A 12,430-nucleotide genomic window follows, 5' to 3' on the forward strand; every position below is an offset into this window, starting at 1 on the left:
CCAGCTTCCTTCAATTTGGAAGTGCACACAGAGCACACGTACAGCTTTGAGGGTGCGAGTGGCCGCCCCTCCTTCACTCTTGTGCCGGTATCTTTTTGTTTGAAAGTGCACACAGGGCGCATGTACAACTTTGGGGGTGTGACTGGCCCTTCGTGTTTGAATTTGAAAATGCGCACAAGCCGCGCACATCTTACCTCTTCACGAGCGGCGTCTATGACGTTTTTCTTTGTTCCTCTTGCCTTGGCTGCCCTCAGAAGTCTCGCAGCGCAGCAATGTGCCTTGAGACATCCTGTGTGCGTCGTGCGGACGTACCGCCATCTTGGGTTTGCATTACCCTTGTCAGTTTGCGGCAGCTTCCTATGCAGTTTCTCCCGCACGAGCGTTGCCAACCACGGTGTAATTTTCAATGAAGTTACAAGCGTCAGGCAGTTTCGCAGATTCGTTGGTGCCTGTTCTGGGACTGCCGGAATCACTTTGGAGTCGTTGCTTTTCACTAAGTTTCTCTTCCTCTACAATGTTGGCACAGGGACTGTGGATGTCTCAACTTTTGACGAACTCCTGCAGCTGTCTTCTTGTTTTGGTCGGAGGTTGTCTGCACGTCACCCCTCATCGGAACTTATGGACAATTCTAACTAAGAAATCCTCGGGTGAGAAATCGCTCACCGGAGCTAAACTCATTTGTTTTTATTTTTCATATACTTTTGTTTCAACCTATTGGTATCTCAATATATAATGTGCGCTGGTGTGTGTGTGTTGTGCATAATGGGTTGTTCCATCCATTTTTGGGAGGTTGTTTCTCATTTGGTGTATTTTTGTCAGTGATTGTTTTATTCTGTACCCTACCATTGGGAATTTGGGTAGGGTTCCTAAGGCAACATCTTAACCCTACGGTGTACTCTTATTTTGGGGAGGGTGTGGGGCTAGTCAATGTCTTATTTTGAAACTAGGGCGATGTTGTACCTTATGGGGTACCCTGTATATATATAGGGGACGTTGTAGTCTTGGTCTCACAGGGTGTGTTTATCCTGTGTTTCACCGTGCTTGGGCAGCTAGGGTGTTTGTGTCTAATCAATACCCCATCCATGTACTTAGGGTTAGTACTTATGGTGTACCCTTACTTAGGGGAGGTTGTGGGGTTGTGGTGCCAGTCAGTGCCTACTTTTTGTTTCCAAGGGTCTTGTCGTTACCCTTTGGAGAAGTTACGTTGCGCACTTTTAACGTGGTGTACCCTTTTATTAGGGGAGATTGTCTGCATGTAACTATTTTTCTCCAAAGTTTCAAAGATTAGTTTTCTTTGTGTACCCTTTTCTGGGGAAGGTGGTGTGCGTTGTCAGCGCCGCCATTTAGTGATGTTATCTTGAACAATCCCTACATTGTTCAATGGTGTACCCTTTTGTTAGGGGAGGAGTTGCATCACTCTGTGGGTTGTCGGGGTGCGTTGTCAGCGCTATCTCTTGGTGTTGTTGTGCCACTATTGTGTGGCTACCGTCTACTTTGTTCCAGGGGTGTTAGTTTCCTCTGGTGTACCCTTTTCTGGGGAGTTGTTTTGTTCCACAGTTTAAAGGTTGCCTTCCTTGGTGTACCCTTGAAAGGGAGGTTGTTAGTGCACGTCATGCACTAGTCTTTATCGCAAGGCTTTCCTTTTTCTGTGTAGGTTGCTATGTTCATCTTATTGTGCTTATTTCCATCTGCACTGATTTTGTCATCAAGTTGTTACACCCTGCTTGATTTGCCAAGATCGCTACCTTGTTTTATTAAGGAGGGTGGATGGGCATGTTATGTAATTTGCATTTAGTTCATCTGTGCATCTTATGTTTATCTTCCTACATGCCTCTTTTTATTGTCTTGTTTCTGCTTTCATGCTTGAGTTTCCCTCTTTTCAAATTGTCTCTTTGACTAGCTCTTGTGTCTACATTCTCCTCTGAATCCTTCTGCTCCGTCTTGACTTCTTTCTTGCTGTTGTTTGTTAACGGAAGAGGATGTGTGGTAAATGGTTCTATGTATTTCCCTCTCTACCACTTTATGAGAATGTCCTGTGACATCATGGAATGTTAGTGTGCCTCCCTGTGTGGAGATTGTCAGTCGGTCATCTGAGGCTGAGGAGCTGGTAGCTCTCTCCTGGTGGGGTTTCTCCTTGTATCTTCCTATGCTGTAACCTGCCACCTTACTACCTGCTAATAAAGAGGGATCTTCTACTACACCTGGACTACGCATCCTTGTTTGTGTACCACACATCCCATGGGGCAGATAGGGATAATAACCCCCAGAAAGACTGCCCCTTTTTTATTGCCCCCCCTGTGGATGGGGGGGCCAGAAAGGCTTCTGTTGTCATTTATTTTGGGTGGGGGGTATGGTCTTGCCCATTGTGAGCAGCCCCACCCCTCTTTTATGAGAAAAAAAATCCCTGGTGTCTAGTGGGCTTTCTCCACCACCCAGGGGGCACATTGTTCCGTTCTCAACACGGAATTGGCTAAAGATGTCCGACTAGGCTGCAGTGGCTGGCCTAGAGTCACTTTTTTACCATTTACAGTAGTGGTGGCACAATTAAGTGATGTAGGCCACTTGTGGCATTTAATTTCATAGCCATTGGTACCTCTTGTACCATATACCAGGGGCTTATAAGTAAGTTATTTAAACAATCAGGTATTCACTAATGGTACATGTACTTTGGGGATCGGAGCACATGCACTAGCGCTTGGACATAAAGGCCCAGTGTATCACTGAGTCAAAAAAACATAAATCGATCATTTCAAAACTTTGGGCGTGATTATACAACAACAAGAGGTCCTTTCTTACACGGGAGATTTAAGAAGAATTGTGTGCTAACCTATTTAAAAGAGGCAGGGCACTTTTACAATTACATAATGTACTTATAGTGTGAGATATTTTAAACCCTTATGTGGAATGGTCATAATATATTAATCATATGTCAATTTCACAATAACAAAAATTAAGGAGAGAGACCACTTACTCGACCAGCACTTTCATGGGACAAACTGCAAAGAGAGAGGAAGTTTTGTGTCAACCCAGTGCAATTGTGATGAAGAAAAGTTAGATATTTTTTAAGTGGGGCACTAAAAACAGACCACTGCAGCCCTGGGTCCGATGGGAAAGAACAACAATGGAATAAATTCACAAAATAAAAAAAGAACTGCAGGCTTTATTTCTGAACATTATATCACAGCTTAGCACACACCCATCACACTGAATGCGTCTCAAACTGTGAAAATAGGCTTGGTGCTGTACTGTTATATACAAAGTCAGCCCTCTGGGGGGACACTGCATAGGCTGCCTTCCAGAGAACATCCCTGTTTTCTCGGACTTCATGACAGAGATCACTGGCTTTCTCAATTCTGAACCGTTGCCTACTCACCTGCACTGCCCACAGCCACAGTCCATCTAGGACTACAGGATCCAACACCACCTGACACTGCTTCACACACAAGCTGGACCAGCGACACTGTAGATTTTAGAATGATCTCACATCACAGTGTGGAACTTGTGATGTCACACCAGTCATGAATGGCACTAGAGAATGCAACTTGCTAATGGAAAGCAAATTCAGTCTAGCGAAAGACACTTTAGATATCCATAAATTAAATCAGTGCCTAGAGTCCATGTCTTCCTTAATAAGCCCTAATACTCAAAGTTTTGCGGCACCACAAGCTGAAAAGAAGGCACAAAGTAATATGAAAAATAACAGTGCAGATTATGCCTGAGGGAAGAATTACTTGCCAGCTGTGATGAAGTAGAGTAGTATTTATTTTTCTCATTGGAATACGCACACTAAAGCACCACATTCAGTCAAATATGATTCCATTTTATTGAGCAAATGCAATCCATAACTAGCCACAGCTCCCAATTATCAAATAACAAAACGAGTTGCAGTATTGTTCCACATGGTACCCCTTATGAAGTGGTTAGGAACTTTACAAAATCTGTAAGAGAACTACCACCAGGCTCAGATTTTATCATGCTCAAATGTATGAAAAATGTAAGTGAGGGCGACTGCACACAGCTTTCCGCATTAAGATGCTTTTGTCTACTTTGCTTACTAACAAGTTTGTTCCACAAGGAATGATGCTGTCAATCACAACATGCACCACGGAGAACCAAACTCTGAATATAACCTGAAAGTAGCCATACTGGACCACTTAAAGGAGCTCAGGTAAAACAGCCAGGTTTACATAGAGCACAGTTGGTCAATAGCAGTGGCTGTACTAATCCTCAACAAAAATGGAAATATTGTTATTTTGTACTTCTAAATTTTATAGTGCTATATTTAAATAACAACATTATGTTTTCCTGTGGGATATGTTGAGATGTTGGCATCCTACATAGCACCTGGTTCTTGAGGAAACTGTGAATTAGTCAGTATGGAAATCTTGCTTACCTCCATTTCAGAAGACTTTCTCTAGAAAACTGAATGGCTCTAGTGTAGCTGGGGGTGTTATGAGTCTTTTGTTTGGAAAGTCACAGGCATCTAGCAAAGGTTTTGCCACAAGTATATTTAAGGAAAAGATCATCCTGCCACCCCTGGTCTTTCGAGTCCTCGCCTACATCCAACCTGCTAGTCCTCTGACACTCTGGTCTCACTACAAATGTCCAGATATACTGTACAGGTAAATTCTGATACTGCAAAGTGCATAAATACTTCACCATTTTACATTCCTCATATCAGAATGGAGATAACATAGCAGTACTAAAGCTTTTCAAAGTGTTTAAAATAAAGCTTTGCATATCTGTACTTTTATCTCAAAATTTCTAATAAAAAATTTCAACATAAAAAAAATAATAAAGCTTTGCACTGCATGGCTTGTATGTGGTAAAAGATCCCAACCATATATTTGCCAGATCAATCGTTTGTAATGATGACTAATGGAGCAATGATCCAGCCAGTGTCAGAGGGGTGGGTGGAAGATATTTGAATCAGACGACAGTGCACATACTTTTAGAAAAGCAATCACCATAAAGATAACTTTATCCTACTCAAAAGCCTGGGACCGCTAGTGACTTTACCCCGGGAATCCAGATCAAGTCAGAAGACTTTAGGCAAGTACAAGGAAAGATCATTGCTTCTTGGCTTCGACATCAGCAGTGTTTCCTCAGCCAAGTTCTTCCCCGAAATGAACATAAACTTCTATACTTTTAGGAAATGTATAGACAGAGTTGGCATTGGCTATTATGTTAATGTTAATGTTATAGTGTGTTTTATATAGCGCTCGGCTACTCCGAGGAGTGTCCTGGCGCTTTAAACCCAAAAATGAACAGGGAGCAGTGAGAGAATAGCAGTTTATCATATTTTTGTCATATTCTGGCATCTTTATTCAAAAGATTGACGCACTGTCCTCCAAGGAATTTGCCCTCACCATAACAGTTTGAGCAGGAGGTTTCTCAAAGTCAAAGATGCAATCACCCTTTGGGACCCTGTATTTCGCATTCAAATTCTTAGAGTCTGCTGACTTAAAGGGAGACATTTTCCTACAACTCTTAGGCCTGCTTGAGGAACTGGGACTCCATCTCAAGGAAGGTTAATATGGCACAATCAAGACAGACAGAAATACATTGATATACAAATCCTTCTATAGCACAGCTAGTGCCTCAATGGACAGTATCTTCACCAGGACCAAAATGTATCTTCCTGCACAATTAAGGTAATCATTGCTGTGATCGTTTGTGTGTTAAAGCCCAGTATCGGATTAAATAATTTCTTGCAAGAAGTCGAAGAACAAATGGGACATGTTCACTGCAGAACCGAAAAGCTCAGCAACAAAAGCGAAATGTTTAGGGTACACTATAGTATATGGGTAAGGAGTGTGAGCACATACGCCTCAATGATTTTGCAATATCCGTGATGAAAATCTGAGTATTACACAGTTTTCCAGGGCCAATAGTTAGCAGCATATTCACAAGAGCTACTGGGATCGAGACCAACAGCATATGGGTATTAGGATTTTGCATAAATAAAATGTAAACTAAACCATGGTACCTAGAGGAAGTACACAGCAAACAGACGTGTGCCAAAGAAGTGGATGTATTTAAAGCTCAACACTTACTATAAAAGAGCACGTATACGTAAATGCTACTACTTTCACCATAAGAAAGGCGAGTAATGTTGGGCCAATTTATTTTAGTGAACTTGAAATTGGTAAAAGTTCCATAAGACCAACAGAGGGCACACCAGGGGTCACATTATGTATCTAGCACAGTGTCCCAATCTGTGCTGTGGCAGACATTTAAGGCGGTGAGCTGAGCGAAGCACTGGAGAGTGCGCCATCTCACAGTAAATGCACTGTTCCCAGTGCACAGTGGTTAGGGATTGTAGGACGCTGGCTCTGTATATACTATAATCTTTACAACAAGACCTGGTCTCTACAAGTGCAAGACTTTTCACTGCTTTCTAAACCATGTGCGGTATGCTATTTCTTATAGCTTTCAAAAAACTCCTACAGGTAGCTGCAACACATTTAGCACCTCTAAGTAAACTCAACAAACAAACTTTATAAAAGACTCCAGAACAGGAAAGGGGCAGGGCAGGTCCCCCAGATTCTGGGGGGCTGCGGGCTGCAGGACACACAGGAATTCAACTGGAACACGCCAAGGTTGGGGCAGACTGGGGCCAAGTCAGTTGGTGTCCTCCTATTCTTCCTTCAGCTCTTTGGTCCTTCTTCTTGTCTGAGGAGGCAAGGTTCAGGGTTGCCTCTAAATTCTAAATTTAGGGGCGTTTCAGGTAGGTAAAGTTTAAGACCAATACCACCTTTTGATCTAGCACTGGCGTCATCTGCATTCAAGAACGAGTCACAAAAGCCCTCTGTGGCCTCTTCTGTAATACCATAGTATTAAAAAGTAGTGTAAACGCCAGTTGTACCCGGAGGACGCTTTCTATAATAAGCCTCCTTATAGGGTAATGGGTTTATATTGCCATACTGCACTTACCTCTAATCAGTTTAGCATTAACATCTTCATTTACTTTGGCAACATTGATGATCATGCGAGCTTGCTTCGCGTACCGAAGAGTGCTGAGGGATTCTTCGATATTACTGGCAGCAGGACTGATTGTAGCAATCATAGTCGTCTTCGAATTTCCACCAAGACTTTCTTTTAATAACCTTTTTCAACAAGAGAAGAATGGCAATGAATAAAAAAGGCTGATTGTTGCAGCCCTACTCACAAACTTTAGTTGCTGTATGGCTGGTGTCTATAACTCTAAGGACAGTGGACCTTTCTTGACAGTAACTGACGTGATTAGGATTCAAAAGTCTAATGAGAAATAAATTGCTTACAGACTCCTCACAGAGTAGGGAATTGCCCAAAAGCATAAGTATTAAAGACACCTACATTGGAAGATGGAGTGATTTAAATTCCTTATAATTGTCTTCAGGGAATTGTAGCAGAGGATGTGAGTAAGCACAAGTCATTAAATCACCAGCATACATTTCAACAAAGTTCTTATTTGCCATTTGTACTTCCATATTTAATATTCTCTCCCCACTGGTGAGAAATTTAGATTGAGCACAACACATATGAATCATGGGGGGCGTGGCCAAGCACGCGATGTAGGAAGACGTGCCCGAGCTGAGCTCCGTGCGAGGCTCCCCTGCCACGGGCATTTTATCCTGAAGTACCGACGGTACCGAGCCCAAACTCGGACCGAGTGCACTCGGACACCCGATCCACCTCCAGGGCGATTTTCAGACGTATCGGAGCGGCTGGTCCTCCGACCGGCAGCGGCCCTGAGGACTGGCCGCCTGAAGTGCACTTCCGGCCGGCAGCCCGGTTGCCTGAGGCCGGGGATCCGGCCCTGCGGGATAGGCCGCAAAACGAGTGCCCTGCAACGTGCAGCCCGGCGGAGGGACAGGACCGCGTCCCACACGCCGGTTGCCCACCAGCGACCAGACCCTGCAGGGGCCCCAGACATCAGTGGACACTCGGCGCCCAGACTCACGGAAGGTCGCGACGCTTCCGCGCCTCGCCCGCCGCCACTGGAGCCATCCCACCGAGCCCCGGGACCAACAGGAGGTGAGCGCGCGAGCCTGGCTGGGGGCCCGCACTAACGCAGCACTGCCCCAGGGCCCTGCCGACCCATGGCGCACGCAGGGAACCCGCGACACGGTGCCAGAAGTCCCCGGCGACCCGGCCACCCGAGGGCCCACAGCGCTGCAAGCGCCCACACAGTGCCGGCCCGCAGCGGTCTGTGTCACTGCCCCTCTGCACCTGCAAACACTGGAGCCACCCGAACAGGTTGAACAGGCACCTGTGAGCTGCCGAGTTGGGCCACCACGAGGCCCACGCAGACACCGTCACCGCCAAGCCTAGCGAGCCGCCACCGGAGGCTGCACGACCCTCTCTTGCCAGACCTCTGCGCCTGCCTATCTCATAAGAGACGACACGGATCGACATCGGTCCCTCCTGGAGCCGTGAGGCCTAAAGAGCGCCACTCACGAACTGTGACCACGTTGCACCGGCCCTGCCAATACCCAGCCCAACGCTGAGAGACTCTCCCGCCCTGGCGCCACGTGGCCTACGCAGCTCACACGCCCCACATCTACCGGACTTGTACCGGACGAGCCAGACCCATGCACGGCGCTAGGTGCCGCCTAGCTTCACCCAGCAGAGCGCGTCCTCCCAAGCCCAGCAGACGGACGATTCGGGGGTGACCCACCACCCCGACCTGCCGGACCACTGAGTGGCTCGGACGAGAGGCGAACGGCAACCGGGACCCCACGGCACTGGCCGACACGCCCGGGAGCCCCCTCAACGACCGCCACGCAACCACCCTGTCCTCCCTAGGCGGCCACGTGCTACAGATCCCCGGAATCCAGCGGTGGGACGACCCTCCCCCCCCCGCCTACGGCTACGCGGCATCCACAATAGGGAGCACAGAGAACCAGACCGAGAGACCCGCGTGCTCTGGCCCTTCCGCCGCGCACGGCGAGAATATACCCCCCCGCCTGACCAGCCGCAAAGGCCTCCCACATGTCAGGGGGGACAAGGGCAAAGACTGGCACAGGAGGGACCCTCGGCAAAGGGAAAATGGTGAAAAACGCAGAGGCTGACCAGACAGCTTCCAAGCTAGACACCATGCTGGCGGCCATGGAGCGCCTGGAGGAATCCATGCAATTGACCCGTACGTCGCTGGAGAACAGGATCGACAAGGTGGCCGTGGATCTGACACTCCTCCGGGCAGACCACAAGAAACTGTCTGACCGCACCACGACCCTGGAGCACACGGTGGCGGAGGCCACCCCCAAACTAGCACAGACGGACAAGCACGTCTAGGACCTGCTCAACCGGGTGGAGTTCCTTGAGGATAGGGCAGAGGACGCGGAAGGACGGGCCAGGAGGAACAACGTGCGCATAGTGGGCCTACCGGAGCGCTGGGAGCGGAGAGAGACAGCGGAACATATGGAGACCTGGCTCAGAGAATTATTACCAGAAGGCACACTGTCACCACACTTTGTAGTGGAACGGGCACACAGAGTACCAGCCCGCCCGCCCCCGGAAGGTTCCAACCCAAGGCCGATGCTCATGCGGGTATTGAACTACCGCGACCGAGACGCCATCCTCCGCGAGACGCGGAAACTATCAAATATACAGATAGATAACGCCAAGGTGATGTTCTTCCCTGATTATACCATACAAGTTCAGCGACGACGTCAGTCCTTTCTAGAGGTGAAACACCGGCTCAGACGCTTGGCTCTCAAATACTCGCTGTTATTTCCGGCACGCCTCAGAGTGGTGGCATCTGACAAGACCCACTTCTTCGACACCCCGGAGGCGGCGATGGCCTGGCTGGATTCGGGAGTGGACACGAACCCTGAGCCCGCACCAAGAGAACAGCGCCGGAATCGAGGCACGCGCAGATGGAGACAGCGACACACCTCGAGGGCCGGGTCGCCGGCCGTGGACACGGAAATCGGCCCAACCCCGGAGCAAATACAGAATGAACAATTGGAAGCCGTCTGCATAACAGCTGTGATCAGCGGGTCGCAATCGCCTCTACTGCTATCCAACGCCAGCCCGCGCTCACGCGGGAGCGAGGACGACGACTACATCTACGGTCTACCAGACGACTCGAACCCAGGGGGCCTGCCAGACGTCACCCCCCCAAACATCAGATCTGATATCGTAAGTGCTCCTCCCCAACCCGGCCCTGGCTGGACCAAAGCGACTCGCACAGAGGAGCGGTCGGCTCCCCCCCATCGATGGCCCGACCGGGGAATTGCATGGATGCTTCTGAAGGCCTGACGGCCACGACCGCCACCTTCTCCGAGACCTGTGCTTTGCTGCCGAACCCCGCTTTCCGGCTTGCCATGGAGCTACAGTGGCGCCGGGTGGGGGGCCGGGGCTCCTCTGCTGGAACATTATCGGGACCTTGACTTTGGAGGGGTGGACGGACCCCTAGAGGTGAGTGCCCCTCCTCCGGGGGAATGAAAGATGGGGCCCCGCCGTGGGACCAATGTTCTGGGTCAAGTGACACTGGGAACCCTAAACTGGCCACAGACACTATCACTGGCTCTTGGTGCTCTTCCAGCCCACTGCCCGTGGAGGGGAGCCGCTCCGGCTCTTTCGGCATAACGAACTACCCTGTTTACTTTCAGTGCTGTACTTAGTCAACCCCCCATTGAACTCACGGATTAATTGAGCTCGATAGAGCGTTTGGGCGACGACTTGTTTTTGTTGTTGCCCTTTTGGTATTATGTTTATGTTCAAGTTATTTCTTTTGAGACTAGTGTTGGTACTGACTTGCTATTGTGTGCATCTTTGGGTCTGTGGGGAGGGGCGTGAGGTAACAATGCTCATTATTCGCCGCTGCTGGGTGGGTGGGGGCGGGACGGGTGGGGGCCCGGGGGGGGGGGGGTGGGGGGTGGGGGGGGTGGGTACTTAGCCGAAATCACCGCTGTGATGGCTACGTTTAAATTTTGTACCTGGAATGTCAGGGGCATGCACACACCCTCCCGTAGATACCAGGTATATTCCTATCTTAAAAGGCATCAGATCCAGATTGCACTGCTACAGGAGACACACCTAGTTGCCGCGGAGGTAGCCACACTTCGCCGTAAATGGAGGGGACAGATATTTGCCACAACCTTCTCGGCGTTTGCGAGGGGGACCCTGATCTGGGTCCGGCCCGGGGTCCCGTTTGCGCTAACACACAGCAACATAGACACTGAGGGACGCTACGTCTTCATACAGGGCAGACTTGACGGGCAGCAGATGGTCATAGCCTCCATATATGCGCCTAATGTAGAACAGGGGAAATTCTTCACACGACTGTCGACGGCGATAGCGACATGGCCGGACGTACCCATGATGGTGGGCGGGGATTATAACTGCGTGTTGAATGCCTCCCTTGATCGCTCATCTCTCCCAGCGACAATAGCCCCGGTACAGGCGTCCTCCAAGGCCCTCCTTGACTGGGCAACACAGTGGAACTTACAGGATGCCTGGCGTGTCAGGAACCCCACCGCTCGGGTGTATTCTTACTACTCGGTAGCCCACTCACTGCATGTCAGGCTAGACAGATTCATGCTGTCCCGTGACCTGCTCCCCTCTGTGTCCGACACTGACTACCTCGGTCGGACCCACTCGGACCATAACCCGCACACGCTGGTATATGGATGGAAGCGTCCGCACCCGCCAGTACCAACATGGCGCCTGCAACCGGACCTCCTACTCGACACCCCATTCCGAGAGGAAATCTCCGGGAAGATCCTGCAGTACTTCGAGGACAATACAGACTCGACCTCCTCCCCGAGAATTGAGTGGGACGCCTTTAAGACGGTGACCCGGGGAAGTTGCCTCAGTGTGCAAGCAGGCCTGCGTAGGCAAGTAGAGCGAGATCTGGCACAGGCGGAGAGAGCGCTACTGGGTGCAGAGCAAGGGGCAATGGGGGGTGATGACCACCCACTCGTCTCGGCCAGAGCGGACCACGCTACCTTGATGGAACGCCTCAAGAATATCAACTTCGCAGCGCACTCCGCGCGCACCCATAGCACGGGAGATAAGCCTGGCAGACTCCTGTCGTGGCTGGTGCGACAGGACGCGCAATCCGCATCGGTCCTATCTATCCGCACAGCCCAGGGCATTGAGGTCTATACCCAGCAACAAATCCATGATGCATTCACATCGCATTACAAATCCCTGTACAGCTCGCGACTACGAGCCACGGTAGCGGAGATTACAGACTACCTGGCGACACTGCAGCTCCCGACCGCTACTGCTGCCCAACAAGCAGAGCTGGGAGCCACGCTCACTGGTGAGGAACTGCGAGAGGTGATTTTCTCGCTCTCCAACTGCAAGGCGCCGGGCCCCGATGGGCTCCCGGCGGAGTTCTACAAAGCCTACTCTCTGGTGCTAATACCGGAAATGCTGAAAATGTACAAGGCGGCGCTGGAAGACGCTGAACTCCCGTCATCCCTGAACGAAG

At 49.8% G+C, this 12,430-nt stretch overlaps 1 protein-coding gene across 1 annotated transcript in view; it reads right to left on the reverse strand.

Annotated features, from left to right (window-relative positions):
* The window catches only part of KIF14 (kinesin family member 14), a 625,766-nt gene that overhangs the window by 443,081 nt on the left and 170,255 nt on the right, over positions 1–12,430 (reverse strand). Inside the window, exon 11 of the mRNA XM_086957758.1 lies at positions 6,937–7,109. Within this exon, the coding sequence (XP_086813884.1) occupies positions 6,937–7,109 (173 nt within the window). The remainder of the gene's footprint in view (positions 1–6,936; positions 7,110–12,430) is intronic.

The sequence above is a fragment of the Lissotriton vulgaris genome, chromosome 1_1 (genome assembly GCF_964263255.1).
Source record: "Lissotriton vulgaris chromosome 1_1, aLisVul1.2, whole genome shotgun sequence".
NCBI classification, from domain to species: Eukaryota; Metazoa; Chordata; class Amphibia; order Caudata; family Salamandridae; genus Lissotriton; species Lissotriton vulgaris.